Source organism: Lissotriton vulgaris, chromosome 1_1 (genome assembly GCF_964263255.1).
Source record: "Lissotriton vulgaris chromosome 1_1, aLisVul1.2, whole genome shotgun sequence".
NCBI lineage: Eukaryota > Metazoa > Chordata > Amphibia > Caudata > Salamandridae > Lissotriton > Lissotriton vulgaris.
This window is the reverse complement of record NC_141685.1, coordinates 973,875,687-973,888,436: the sequence shown is the minus strand read 5'-3', so window position 1 is coordinate 973,888,436 and position 12,750 is coordinate 973,875,687. Positions and strand designations below refer to the sequence as shown.

Here is a 12,750-nt window from a genome sequence, read left to right as displayed (position 1 = left end):
AATTAGAATGTTCCATTTGTGTTTACCTTTCATTAACAGAATGTAAACAATGGGCGAGGGTAAAGATTTGCAGAATGCTTTAGGTTTTTCTTTATCTAAATGCAAAGTTATGCCTGGGGACTAATTAGTTGCAGTGAGGGAATGCTATTGGATGACATCTTTATTTCACTGTAATTATGCCATTTCTATGAAATTTGAAAAATATTTAATGGGTCTGACATCTTCCCTATGAAACATGAGCTTTTATAGAACTGCATTTTGTGCAATAAATCACCCAACTATATGTATGTTGTATACAATAACTTTATTTACAGCCTCTGTCAACATGCATAATATAAGAGTGGTACTGAAAATGCCCTGTCTAAATTGTAATAACGGAGCCACCCGGCCCGCACACGTACGCACACACGCACGCATACGCCTCAGGGGCGGGGTAGCCCCTGAGTATAAATAAACGGCCGGAAGACCGCTCGTGGTCTTTGGCCCTAACCTGCAGCTAGTGTGTGCGTGTGATTTGTCACCAGTTTAGTTAGGCCCCACTCTGAGGCCTAGGCGTTCCCTCCCCCGTGTCTCCGGACACTACACTGGCGACGATCCGGTTTCTGCTACCCACGCCTCGCCACACAGCGGTGCCTACCATCCTGCACCCGCGCGCACGGCCGGGCCCTGCAAGGACGGGCCCCCGGCGGTGGCGCTGCCACGTGCGCACTTCTGCTGTTCGGCCCCAGGCCGTGGTGCCTAAGGTGAGCTCGCGCCTCTCCGAGGCCGCAGCGAGCGTCTTGCAGCTCCGCCTGCTCCATCCCGTGGCCTGCCCTCCCTCGCGCCCGCACCCACTCTCCGGCGCGGTGTGCGATTACCTGCCGCCTCGGTGTGCGCCCATCTGCCGCCAGCGCCTCGGGGGGTGGTTCTCGACCCTCGCGCTCGATCCTTCGCGGCCGCGCTGGGAGCATTGGCTCGCGCATGCGCACACCGCACCTGGTCGCGCAGGCCCTGTCTCGCCTCACGCATTAGGCGGACGGGCATTGTGAAGAGCCCTGCGTTTGCTCACGCATCGGGCGGACGGCGGATACCTGTCGGAGGGTGTGTTCGGCCCTCAGTATCCCCGCTATCCCTGCACGCCAGAGACCACATCTGCTGCCCCTGCGCACCACAACCCCCAGAGGGCCACGTCGGCTGCCCCTGCGCTCCGCAGGTCTCGATCTGCCGCCACGACTGCCAGCGCACCACTCCTGAATCGCTGAGGCCATCCTTGCCTACACCCCACGGACTGGGCACCTGGCTCCTCCTCCACCGTCACGCAGGACCTGCTCCAGCCGCGCCTGCCCTACCAGGCCTGTTCTGCCCTCGCCTCCACGTGCTCCTGCATCCTCGACCATGAGCCAACTGCCCGCTACTGGCGGCGTCACAGCCGCGACTCCCGCGCAAAATCAGGCGCCGGCCACCACTGGTTCTCCTGCCACCGTGCCGCCCCAAGTCACCGGTCCAGCTCCAGGTGCCGCAGTGGCTGGTCCGGCCCCGGGTGGTGCGACGGCCGCTACGCCAGCTCCCCCTGGGCATGGCCTTGCTGCGCCACTTCCTCCATTTAGCGAACTTGCTGACCCTCCCACAGCCGCAGCAAGATGGCGCCTATGGCTTGGGAGGTTGGAACATTACTTCGTTGGCGTCCGTGAAACTGATGGCAAAGTTAAGCGCTCCCTGCTCATGTGCTACGGGGGTGACGAACTCTACGAGCTTTTCGAAACGCTACCAGATCGGGGTGGTGGTCAAGACTACGACGCCGCGGTCAGAGCTCTGAACCTCTACTTCGACCCTAGGGTGAACCCGGATTACGAGTGGTTTAAACTACGCCAGGCAAGACAAGGCGTATCGGAACCCATAGACTCCTTCTATGCGCGGCTGCGTAAGCTGGCCCTGGCCTGCGAGCTCCCGGACCAGCGTCAGGAGATACGGGCACAGCTAATCCAAGGGTGCCGCTCAGTACAACTCAGACGCCTCATCCTCAGACAGCCGAGGATCACCCTGGATGCAATCCTCGTCCTCGCGCGTTCCCATGAGCTGTCCAATGCCAGAGCTGACGAGATGCAGGCTGCCCTCGACCGGCCTGGCACGCCCGTAAAGATCCCCCACATCAAGGAAGAACACGTGGACGCCATTCGACGCCGGCCACAACCCCAGAGGGGGTCCTCGCATGCCTCTTCCCGGTCCTCCTGTGGGAACTGTGGGATGGATCACCCCGCCGGTGGGAAGTGTTTCGCGAGGGGTAAAATCTGCTCCAACTGTGGGAAGATGAACCACTTCGCCAAAGTGTGCCGCAGCAGCGGGAACCGCCGCACCAGTTCGAGCGGGAAAACTCCTGCACAGGCTGTGCGTCAACTCTCCCTGGAAGACCCAGGCCCGTGCAGCGATGCCTCCAGATCAGCATTCCGCCTCGACGACGACGAGGACGACGTTTTCTTTGTCTCCTTTGTTGGAAGAGATGGTTCCAGAAAAAGACCTCCACCGATGTGCGAGATCTCCATCGCCGGCTCACCCGTACAGGCGCTCATTAACACCGGAGCGTCGGTGAATGTGATGGACAGCACACAATACGAGTTACTGTCACCACGCCCACCACTGTCACCTTCAAACGCCAAAATCTACACTTACGACAGCGACGACCCACTTCCCCTGAGAGGAGTGATCGAGGTGACCGCCGCTTGTAACGATCACCAAGTCAAGACCAAGTTCCATGTCACCGGAGGCAGGCGTGGCACACTTCTAAGCTGCCACACGGCTGAGGACTTACAACTAGTATTCTTCGCACGACAGGTGCATGAGCTGCACGCAGACGCAATGCTGCGGGACTTCCCAGCCCTGTTTAAAGGACTCGGCTGCCTAAAGGGAAAAACATTCAAGCTGCACGTGGACCCAACGATCCGGCCCACAGCCCTCAGACACCGTCGAGTACCGTTTCACCTGCGGCCGCAGGTGGAAGAAGAACTGCGCAAACTCGAGGAGCTGGGGGTGATCGAAAAGGTGTCGGGCCCGACACCATGGGTGTCGCCGCTGGTGATCGCCCCGAAACCGAAGCAGCCAGGCGCTATACGCCTGTGTGTGGACATGCGTCTTCCGAACAAAGCAGTGAAGAGGGAAAGGCACTTGACGCCAACTATGGACGACATCGTAGCAGACCTCAACGGCGCTCGCTGGTTCTCTAAACTGGACCTCAACGCCGGGTATCACCAGCTTGAGCTTCACCCGGACAGTCGCAACATCACTACTTTCTCCACCCATGTCGGGCTCCGGAGGTACAAACGTCTGAGCTTCGGGGTGTCGTCGGCTGCCGAAGTCTTTCAAAACGCCATCAGGGAGACACTCTCAGGTCTTACAGGAGTCATAAACCTGAGCGACGATATCCTTGTCTTCTCCAAGACCTTGGAAGAACACCACGTCCACCTCCGAGCCACATTGCAACGCCTCGCCGATCACGGCCTCACCCTCCACAGGGATAAGTGCTCCTTCTACAGGGAATCCGTGGATTTCTTCGGCTATATCTTTTCCAGGGAAGGACTTCAGGTCGATCCGAAGAAAGCGGAAGCCATCCGAACCGCTCCCAAACCCACGTCGGCCACTGAAGTCAGAAGCTTCCTGGGGATGGCCACTTATTGTGGCCGTTTCATCCCTGGATTGGCGTCACTCTCCGAGCCACTACGTGCCCTCACCAAGTTGGGCCAACCGTGGGCATGGACCGCCAAGGAAGACGAAGCTTTCACGGCGATCAAGGCCGCTCTAATCGACGACAAGGTCATGGCTTACTTCAGGCCACAACGGCGCACGGAAGTGGTTGTGGACGCGAGCCCCGTTGGCCTGGGGGCTGTCCTTATGCAAGAGACTGAAGCACACGAATGGGTACCGACAGCATACGCAAGCAGAGCACTGACCGCGACGGAGATGCGGTATGCTCAAATTGAACGTGAAGCGCTGGCCATCAAATGGGCTTGCCAGCACTTCCACCTCTACCTATATGGACACGAGTTCAAAGTAGTATCCGATCACAAACCTCTCGTGCCTCTGTTTGCTGGAACCGCCAGGCTTGCACCACCCAGGATCGAGAGATGGGCCGTCCAACTCCAAACATACCGCTTCGAAGTCATATACCGGCCTGGAGCCGACAATCCCGCGGATTTCCTATCAAGGCACCCCGGCACCGCTGATTCGGCTCAAGCAACGGGCGACATGGAGGACGTCGAGGAGTATGTGCAGATGATTTCTCAGGAGGCCTGCCCGGTGGCCCTGACACTGGAAGACATTGGCAAAGCGACCGATGAGGACGAGTGTCTCCTCAAAGTAAAAGCCACACTGTCGAATAGGAACTGGAAGCACTTCCTGGACGGAGTCAGCACCCTTACACCTCAGGAACAGCTGTCAAGACAACAACTGTGGAGGGCCCAAAGTGAGCTGAGTGTCGGACCCCACGGAGTGATCCTCCGAGGAACAGCGATTGTGATACCCGCGAGGCTACAAGAAGAGGTCGTACGTCTAGCCCACCAAGGACACCAAGGCGTTGCAAAGACCAAAGGACGGCTGCGCAGCAAAGTATGGTTCCCCGGCATAGACGCAGCGGTAGAGAAGGAAGTCGGCAACTGCCATTCGTGCACCATCACAGGCCGGGAACCAGCTCCCCACCCTGTGATCACCGAAGACCCATGTCGGGAGCCATGGTCAAAAGTTAGTGTGGACTTCGGATCCTTCCCGGATGGGCGGCATACCCTCGTCTCAATTGACTCCTGCTCCCGTTTTCCCATCGTGGAAATCGTACCCTCCACGGCATTCACTCACGTGAAGAAAGCCCTAGAGAGAGTGTTCGCCATGGTAGGCCTGCCAGAAGAGATGAGATCGGACAATGGTCCTCCCTTCCAGGGAAGAGACTTCCAGGCCTACCTAGCCGCCCGGGGCATCCACCACAGAAAAATCACTCCGCAATGGCCCCAGGCAAACGGGGAAGTCGAGAGGTTTATGAGGACCCTGAACCGCGCGCTACAAATTGGAGTGGAAAGGAAGGAGGACGCAGAAGAGTGCCTATCACAGTTCCTCAGTGCATATCGACAAACGCCCCACTCGACCACACGCTGCGCCCCGGCACACCTGGTGTTCAAGAAGGTACCAAGAGACTGCGTGCCCACCACACCTGCATGGTGCCCTCCAGAGATGAACCAGGAAGCCACTCAAGAACGACGGAAGCGCACGAACGATAAAGCCAGTCGGACCAGAAGAGCCCAGACCAGGTCATTGGTAGTCGGCGACAAAGTGGTCCTCAAGAACAGATACAGACATTCAAAATACGACCCGGCATTTGAACCTGAAGTGTGGGAGATCGTGAACGTACACGGCACCATGGTATCCGCATCTAGGGGCACAAGAGCCGTGACCAGAAACGTGTCGTGGTTCAAGCGTGTCTCTCGTGAGAGTGGAAACACCGATTCTGCATCTGAGGGTGCTGAAGACGGGGACCAGGAGCCGGTGCAAGAGGAGTCATCCACGGTCCCACGAGAAGAGGAAAGACCAACTCCACCGAGACTAGAGCCGGACAACACCACCAGTCCCGGAAGCACCTCGAGTGACATTCAACATCGTCCTGAGCGACCAGCGGAGATGGGAGGTTTGGAAAATCGCCAAAGCCAAAGATACCACCTGCGACCAAATCCAGCTCCCAGTCAAAGGCTAAAGGACTATGCATGGAATATGAACTGATCAGAGACAATTCATGGCCGGGACTATTGATCTGTAAGTTTGGAGGGATGTAATAACGGAGCCACCCGGCCCGCACACGTATGCACACACGCACGCATACGCCTCAGGGGCGGGGTAGCCCCTGAGTATAAATAAACGGCCGGAAGACCGCTCGTGGTCTTTGGCCCTAACCTGCAGCTAGTGTGTGCGTGTGATTTGTCACCAGTTTAGTTAGGCCCCACTCTGAGGCCTAGGCGTTCCCTCCCCCGTGTCTCCGGACACTACATAAATGTCTGGGTGTAATTGATATTGGTGATATGAGGTGGTATAATTGATATTGGAAATGTGTTTGATTTTTTGGGGGGCATCCGCACATTCAAATCAATTTAATTAAGGATTATGATGCTATCAGTGGCGGGCGGTGAACCTCAACACTGGAGAGGCGTTGGGGGAATCAAGAGACAAACACAGTGAGGGGCAAAAAGATCATTTAAAAAAAAAAATAAAGATAATTGAACTTGATTCTTAATATGACGATAAATGTAACTTGCATTGTGAATTGTATGAGCAACAGTGAATTTGTCTGTCATTCTTTCAAATAAAAATATTTATAAAAATTAAATAAAGATGTACTTACCTGTGTTGCGCTCTGTGTGTTTTCAACTTTCTTCTGGCGTCATCATGACAGCAGCTCAAGGAGCCTCAGGCAGCCTCCTTCTGCAAATCCTAACGCTGCTCTCATGCTGCAGATGTGCAGCATGAGAGCAGCGCCTGGATTGGCTGAAGTGGGCTGCCTCAACGCTTCAGCAGGCTCAGGAGGCCTGTGCCTTCTCTCCACCCAGCTGTCTGAGACAACTAGGTAGAGAGATTTACACTGTGCATGTCAGGCTGGCTGTCGCATGATAGCCGGCCAAAAGTGACCTGCGTAGGTAAACTGATGGTGTGAGCACCACTCCCCTGCTGCCAGTCAGCAGCAATGCCCCGCCCCCAAACACTGCTCGGACTGGGAGCAGTAAAAAAGAAAACAGTACTTTATTTTATTACCGTTTTATTTTTCACATTTGCTGCACTGGCAGCAGGGGGGGCAATGCTTACCTGGCCTAATGGGGGAGCTGCCGCTGAATGCAGTGCCTGTACTGTGCTGACAATTGTTCTGTGATTCTAGTGTCATTTCTGTTGCACACCAATGTCTAGCAAGAGAGAGAGAGCGACAGAGAGTGAGTGATAGATTTGGGACACATATACCTGGAGCCTGGAGCACACATTTAATGTAATCCGGGTGAAAGATCCGCACGATGGGGAAGAAGAAGCTCAGCCACCAGGCGCAGACGTTTACATGAGTCTTCACGATGCCGTCGACCACTATCAGACCCTCCTCGGTGTTCGGAATCTACAACAGACACAGAGAAAGAATAAGACTGTTGTGATACCACAACTCACTCCCTGCACTCTCATGTCCACTTGTAGGGTGCCTGCCATGAAGCCCCCATACCTTGTGCTATATCCCTCAAAATGACTATCAGCCTCTCTGACAATTTTCGAAACTTGCCTTTCACTTCATCCTCATGTCGGACTTTCTGGGAGCCAAACCACTTTTCCTCTCGAAGACTTCATTTTCCAGCCATCTCAACTTTTTGCCATACCCCAAACCGAATGTCCATCTCACTAAAGGTTCAAGCCTTGACTTGCATTACAAATCAATGTCCAGTTTTGTGACACCGCTTATGCTTTTCCTGCCAAATACAGCTTTTTCTAGAATCCCCAGCTCACTGCTTCATCTCCATCCTTACAGGCCAGGTATGGGTGGAGGAGTCCTTGACAACACCTGCTGCAAGTGATGAGTAATTAGATCTTTTAAAGCCTCTATTGACTTCAGTTCAGCTAAGGTAATTGGCGCAGTGTTCCTGTATGACTGACTCCGTTCCAGAGATGTCCTGATTCATGTGCTGCAGCAGTTCCAAGTATTCCATAACTCGGCCTGCTCAGCAGTGTACCATTGCTTCTTGACCAGCAATGCTGAGGAGGAAACCTTTGTTTCTTGATTTCACACCGTCTCGCAGTGCACTGTTTTTCCCTGTGTCTGCATTGCTCAACACTTGGGCCAGATGTACGAAGCATTTTACGAGTCGCAAATGCATTTTGCCATGTATACTAACTAACTTGTTATCGAATTACATTTGCTTTTGCGATTCGGTATTAGGAAGGGGCATGTTTAGGGCCTCCCTTCCTAATACCAAATAACACTGGTATGTATGAATATTTTGCGACCGGGAATGCGGTTGCAAAACATTCTCAGTTATGACCAATTTCCCGTTGGTGGTAAGATCACATTTTGTGATTTCCCAATAGCGAATCGCTAAAATGTGCTATTAGGAAATGGCAAACATGTGATTGCGTAGGTCTGGCCCTTAACCCTTGTTTTTTGAGATTCAATAGCTCTTAAGATGTTATTCTTTTCTCAGCCCTTGGTTCCCCCAGTCTTCCTTAGTTCCCAGTTTCCCTGTCTGCTTCCAATCCTTTTCCTACTCTCCTAGCTCCCAGTTTGCCAACATGCCTCCATACTTTCCATGCTGCATTCATTCCCAGTTCCATAGTGTGATATGTTTGTGTGCTTTCTTCTGAGTATTATCATTGCTTTTTCTTCTTTCCTGTAAAGGTATTATTCCTGTCTAGCTCCATGTCTGTCGCAGCATTTCAGTTCCTACTCTTACTGTTCCCACCCTGCATGTTGCTTTTTGATCTCCAGGAAGCATAGTAGGGAACCTAGTGTTTCTCATCCAATGTGAATATTGTCTCACATTATCTTTCATAATATCGCTGAAGCTATCGGTCACATGACCTGCCCTCGTTCTTGTACTACATGTGGATATTTTGCAGGCACCATATATAATAGTAGGTGTGAAGTAGGAATTTCCTGAGCTTCTAGAGTCCTTTACCCCACTCCTTTTAGTAATAATATTGTGATCTGTTCTTTTCTTCCGCATCCTGGTTGTTAGTATTCTGAATGCTGAATTGCCTCTTGAGTGTCTGTCTATATTATCTTTGACTTCCTCTGTTAGTTTGTTCAGGCTTACTCATTGGATTCATCTTCTCCTCTGACCCCATGGATGATCTTGGGAAGTTCTGTTAACATTACTTTTGTTTGTGCCTCCCATATCACCCATCTCTGAAAGGCTCTGGTTAAAATGGGACCATCAAGATCAGTAGTTGTAGCCAGCCTCTCCATGACAAGGAAATGAATGCTCAATACTTATTTTGGTGGCGTTTAGTTAAGTTTTTTGCGATAGTAGTGTTTCACCCATTTTGAATATCTGGGTCCCCAAACCCACCTGGAAAAAGCTGCCATACACATGGTGCCCTCTTTTTGTGGCTTGAGGGCTATTTAACATCCTCATGCATTGTGTGAAAGAAAGTAAGAGTTGCAATTGTTACTAAATTGTCCACAGAGCTGGTCACAAATACATAAAGTTCTTTCCAACCAAGCCATTCATCATATCCGCCTACGACCCTCCTTCGACCCATATGTACCACGCTATAACCCTGAGAAAGGATGTCGCCTAGATACATACCAGGCCCAGGTGTCCAAGCAGCCAGTTCCTTCGGGGAGGCTCTGGGAAGCACTGTAGGCGCTTGATGCAGTCTTTGCGCCAAACGATGAAGGTGTAGACTTGCATGAGGGCCCGGAAAAAGAGGAGCAGAAGAAGGAGGAACAGAGCTGAGACGAAGCAGGTCCGGAAGGAAGTCCATCCTAGGCGTAAAGCACCCAGGAGCCACTCCACCACTGGTTGCATCCTAGAAGAAGCGCGTCAGATGAATGAGGGGTGGTATAATTTATTTGTATTATCACTCAGAAATCCTCCCCTTGCTCACACTTTCTGATGGTGCTTCATCCTTTCACCACCTGCTTTCAAAATAGATAAATGTTGTTTGTTTTTTTAAATCAAGCTTTGGCAAAGCCACTAAGTCTCGCCTTTGATACTGGGTGCAGACTTCTTGTCTTTACCAATGGTTTTTTCCCAGGTGACCACTGAGCATGCACATGCTTTAATGGTTCTTTAATGCTTTATGAACAACCGTTACTAGAAGGCCACCATGCATTTGTGCGCATGTGCGGTGGCACCTTGTAATGATTTTTCATAAATCATGCGAAAATACATTGTAAGACGACTGTTGTGTACGTGCATGCATGATAAGTCAACATTTTGCAACGATTTTTCTAATGTGTTATAAAAAAACATTACAAGATGGCCATCGCCCATGTCAGATCATAGTGTCGGCATTGTTTGCGTGCCACTGTGCATGTGCACGGACACTCAGTCGCCATTTTGAAAGGATTTTTTTTCCATTCCACAAGGGAAGACAACGCTATTGTCTTTGCCAGTGCTTGCAATGATATTCAACATGCATTGGCAAACCCGATAGAACAAGTAACAGAGTGCATCAGAACAGGTGAGGAGGCCCCCTTCTGCACTGTGGGGCAGATAAGGCACAGAGACAACTAAGGGGAACAGGAGAACAGGGGAGAGGTTATCTCAGGGCACTACTTAAAGCCCTGCCTGCCTCAGCACAAAAGCCAATTTAGAATACCAATGGCAAAACCATGTAAACTTCCACCAAAAGCAAGGGCTTTAAGAACAGTCCACAGTTCAGCGACGGAAAGGGGCTGACCAAAAGCACACTCTCTGTCCTATATATATGTAGTAGTGTATTGGTAACATGATGCCTCCAACAAACAGCTATAGTCGGTCTAGAGCAATAAATAAGGGCTCATTGGCGATTCTCATGAGCGTGAACAGGTCAGAAAGAGTTTACCTTCCTGACTGTCCATCTTGGCATCATTAAATCATCTCCTGGCCACATTCATGTTGTTCCGTAAGCCGTTACAAGAATTTTCTTTAAATTAGCCTCCCTTGCTTTGAACTTGATTTCTGAGAATGCTCTCAGCACACTCAAACTGCTTTAAGAAGGACAGTTTCTAAAACAATTGTAGCATCCATGCCAGAGCCCTATGAGTGGGCCCTTCTAGTGAGCCGGCTGCGTGGTCTGGGACTGCTCAGGGCATCCATGTGGTCAGAATTACCTTGTTGTTGCAAGTCATCTAATTTACGGCATTCATTAGCAAAGCCAGCACATGGTATGAATACAGACAAGGAATAAACAAAATAGATTCCATACCATCAAAAGTGAGTCAAAGTCAAATGGACAAAAATGGAGCAAAGGGTAACATGTGGGACAGTGCTATCTTATATGGCAATATTCCACAACAAGACCCTACTCATTCTGTCCATAGAGCCCATATGTCTTTTAAGTGCCTGGAGGTGGTATACTGACAGTGTACACAAACTCGCATACTCTGATTGTAAAAAACAATGTAGCTGCTGTCATCTCTAGACAACCTGGATCAAGGATTCCTTGCGTCCCCTCTGGCACATGGCCAACGTGTGCAGCTGCTGGTGTCAGTCTAGTGCCAAAACGGAAGTTGCCCACTTTCTGTCTTCTCCAACATGGCTGCCTCCCCTTGACCTACTGTGGGTACTTCCTTTAAAGTTACTGAACAAAAGCAAACTGAGGCTCAGCGCCTGTGTAACAATAGAACATAAACAAGACAACTTACCTCGTCATCACGCCTCAGACTGCCAAATATGATCCGGGGGGTTGTATGCGTGTGCCCTTAAGTGTTTAAATCACGCAGCTGGGATTGATTAGCACATATAGAGTGTCTGAAGCTATTCTCTCTAAGTGCGTCTCCAACAAATTTCGAAATACCCTCTTTGCATCTCGTCCTTCAAAGTTTGCAACATTCTGGCTTCCTTCCTGCTTTTTCTCTTCTTTGACTCACACTTGTTTTTTTTGTTGTCTTGGCCAGTGCATGTCTTAACTCTTTCCACCCAATGCGTTGCCTTTCCTGCGATACGATGCCTCACCATGACCCCACCCTTTATCCTTTGTCTCATTAAATTCAAACCATCGCTCGTACCCACAACCTGAACCCAGTCCCCTTCTGAAGCACTCCCTGTCACCATCTCTCTCTCTCTCTCTCTCTCTCTCTCTCTCTCTCTCTCTCTCTCTCTCTCTCTCTCTCTCTCTCTCTCTCTCTCTCTCTCTCTCTCTCTCTCCCTCTTTCTCTCCCAAAAAAACCCATCCCCCTCTAGAATGCTGAATTTGCTTTCAGAACCTGCTGCCGACATTTTATTGTAGGACAAGTTTCATGTCTCGGCACTAAATCGTGGATAAGATGACAGATAGAGTTTAAAGCTTGGGCAAATTGGGCTACTGCCCAGTACCCCCCACCATGCAAGCCCCATCCGCCCTACCCGCCCTGGGAAAAGTGAACTTACTCTCAATGTCGCCTCTACTTCTGCATCTGACCATCTCTGCTTTCCTCTGCATACCTCTGACTCAGACTCCTTTTACATTTCGTAAGGATATCTTGGCGCCTCACTCCAGGCATATTTCAGCTGTTTTTTCAGCGACCACAGTTTCGGAAAGTTTATTTGGAACCATACAGGCTTGAATTCGCACAAAAACGATAATAAAAGTACAAGTTGCACCGCGCAGGGATCTCAAAAGTATGTCTAGCCCAGGGTCCAAAATTCCTTAAGATGCCACCAGGGAGGATACAAGACTGACCATTCCAACTCCAAGCTAGAGGCATTTTGTGTAAGGAGCTGCGGAGGGCTGGAGACTGCGGGCTTTGCAAAGAGTTAAAAGTATATATGTGTGCTGAGGTGGGCGTTCAACTCTCCGGTGTCCACAGATGTGACTCTGGGTCCGTGGGAGTAACTACGTGGGGCTTCCACACAGATGTGTCAGGGTAGAAGCACCGCAGCGCTCATTCTCGTCCCCAAACCCACCTCTCTTTCTTCTACGCCCCCTCACCCTCCTTTGCTATTTTTTTTCTTCCTCCCTTTGTGCCTTTTCTCTTTCTCTCGTCTATCTTCACTCATTGTTTGTCATCTCACTCCTTTCACCCAATGCACTCCTTTAGATACTCACCTTCTCACTTCCTCTGTCTTCGCGTCTATAACTCTTTCCTCTCTC

At 51.0% G+C, this 12,750-nt stretch overlaps 1 protein-coding gene across 4 annotated transcripts in view; it reads right to left on the bottom strand.

Moving 5' to 3' along the window:
* LOC147748319 (ultra-long-chain fatty acid omega-hydroxylase-like) overlaps positions 1-12,750 on the bottom strand; it is a 243,271-nt gene that overhangs the window by 76,172 nt on the left and 154,349 nt on the right. For 2 of the 4 annotated variants that reach the window (XM_086960205.1, XM_086960197.1), the window contains 2 exons: positions 9,279-9,501; positions 6,955-7,099 (listed from right to left, as the gene is read on the bottom strand). In XM_086960205.1, coding sequence (XP_086816331.1) covers positions 6,955-7,099; positions 9,279-9,501 — 368 coding nt within the window. Of the gene's footprint in view, positions 1-6,954; positions 7,100-9,278; positions 9,502-11,323; positions 11,412-12,047; positions 12,175-12,750 lie in introns of those variants that run through there. The other 2 variants (XM_086960188.1, XM_086960182.1) reach the window with 2 other exon arrangements.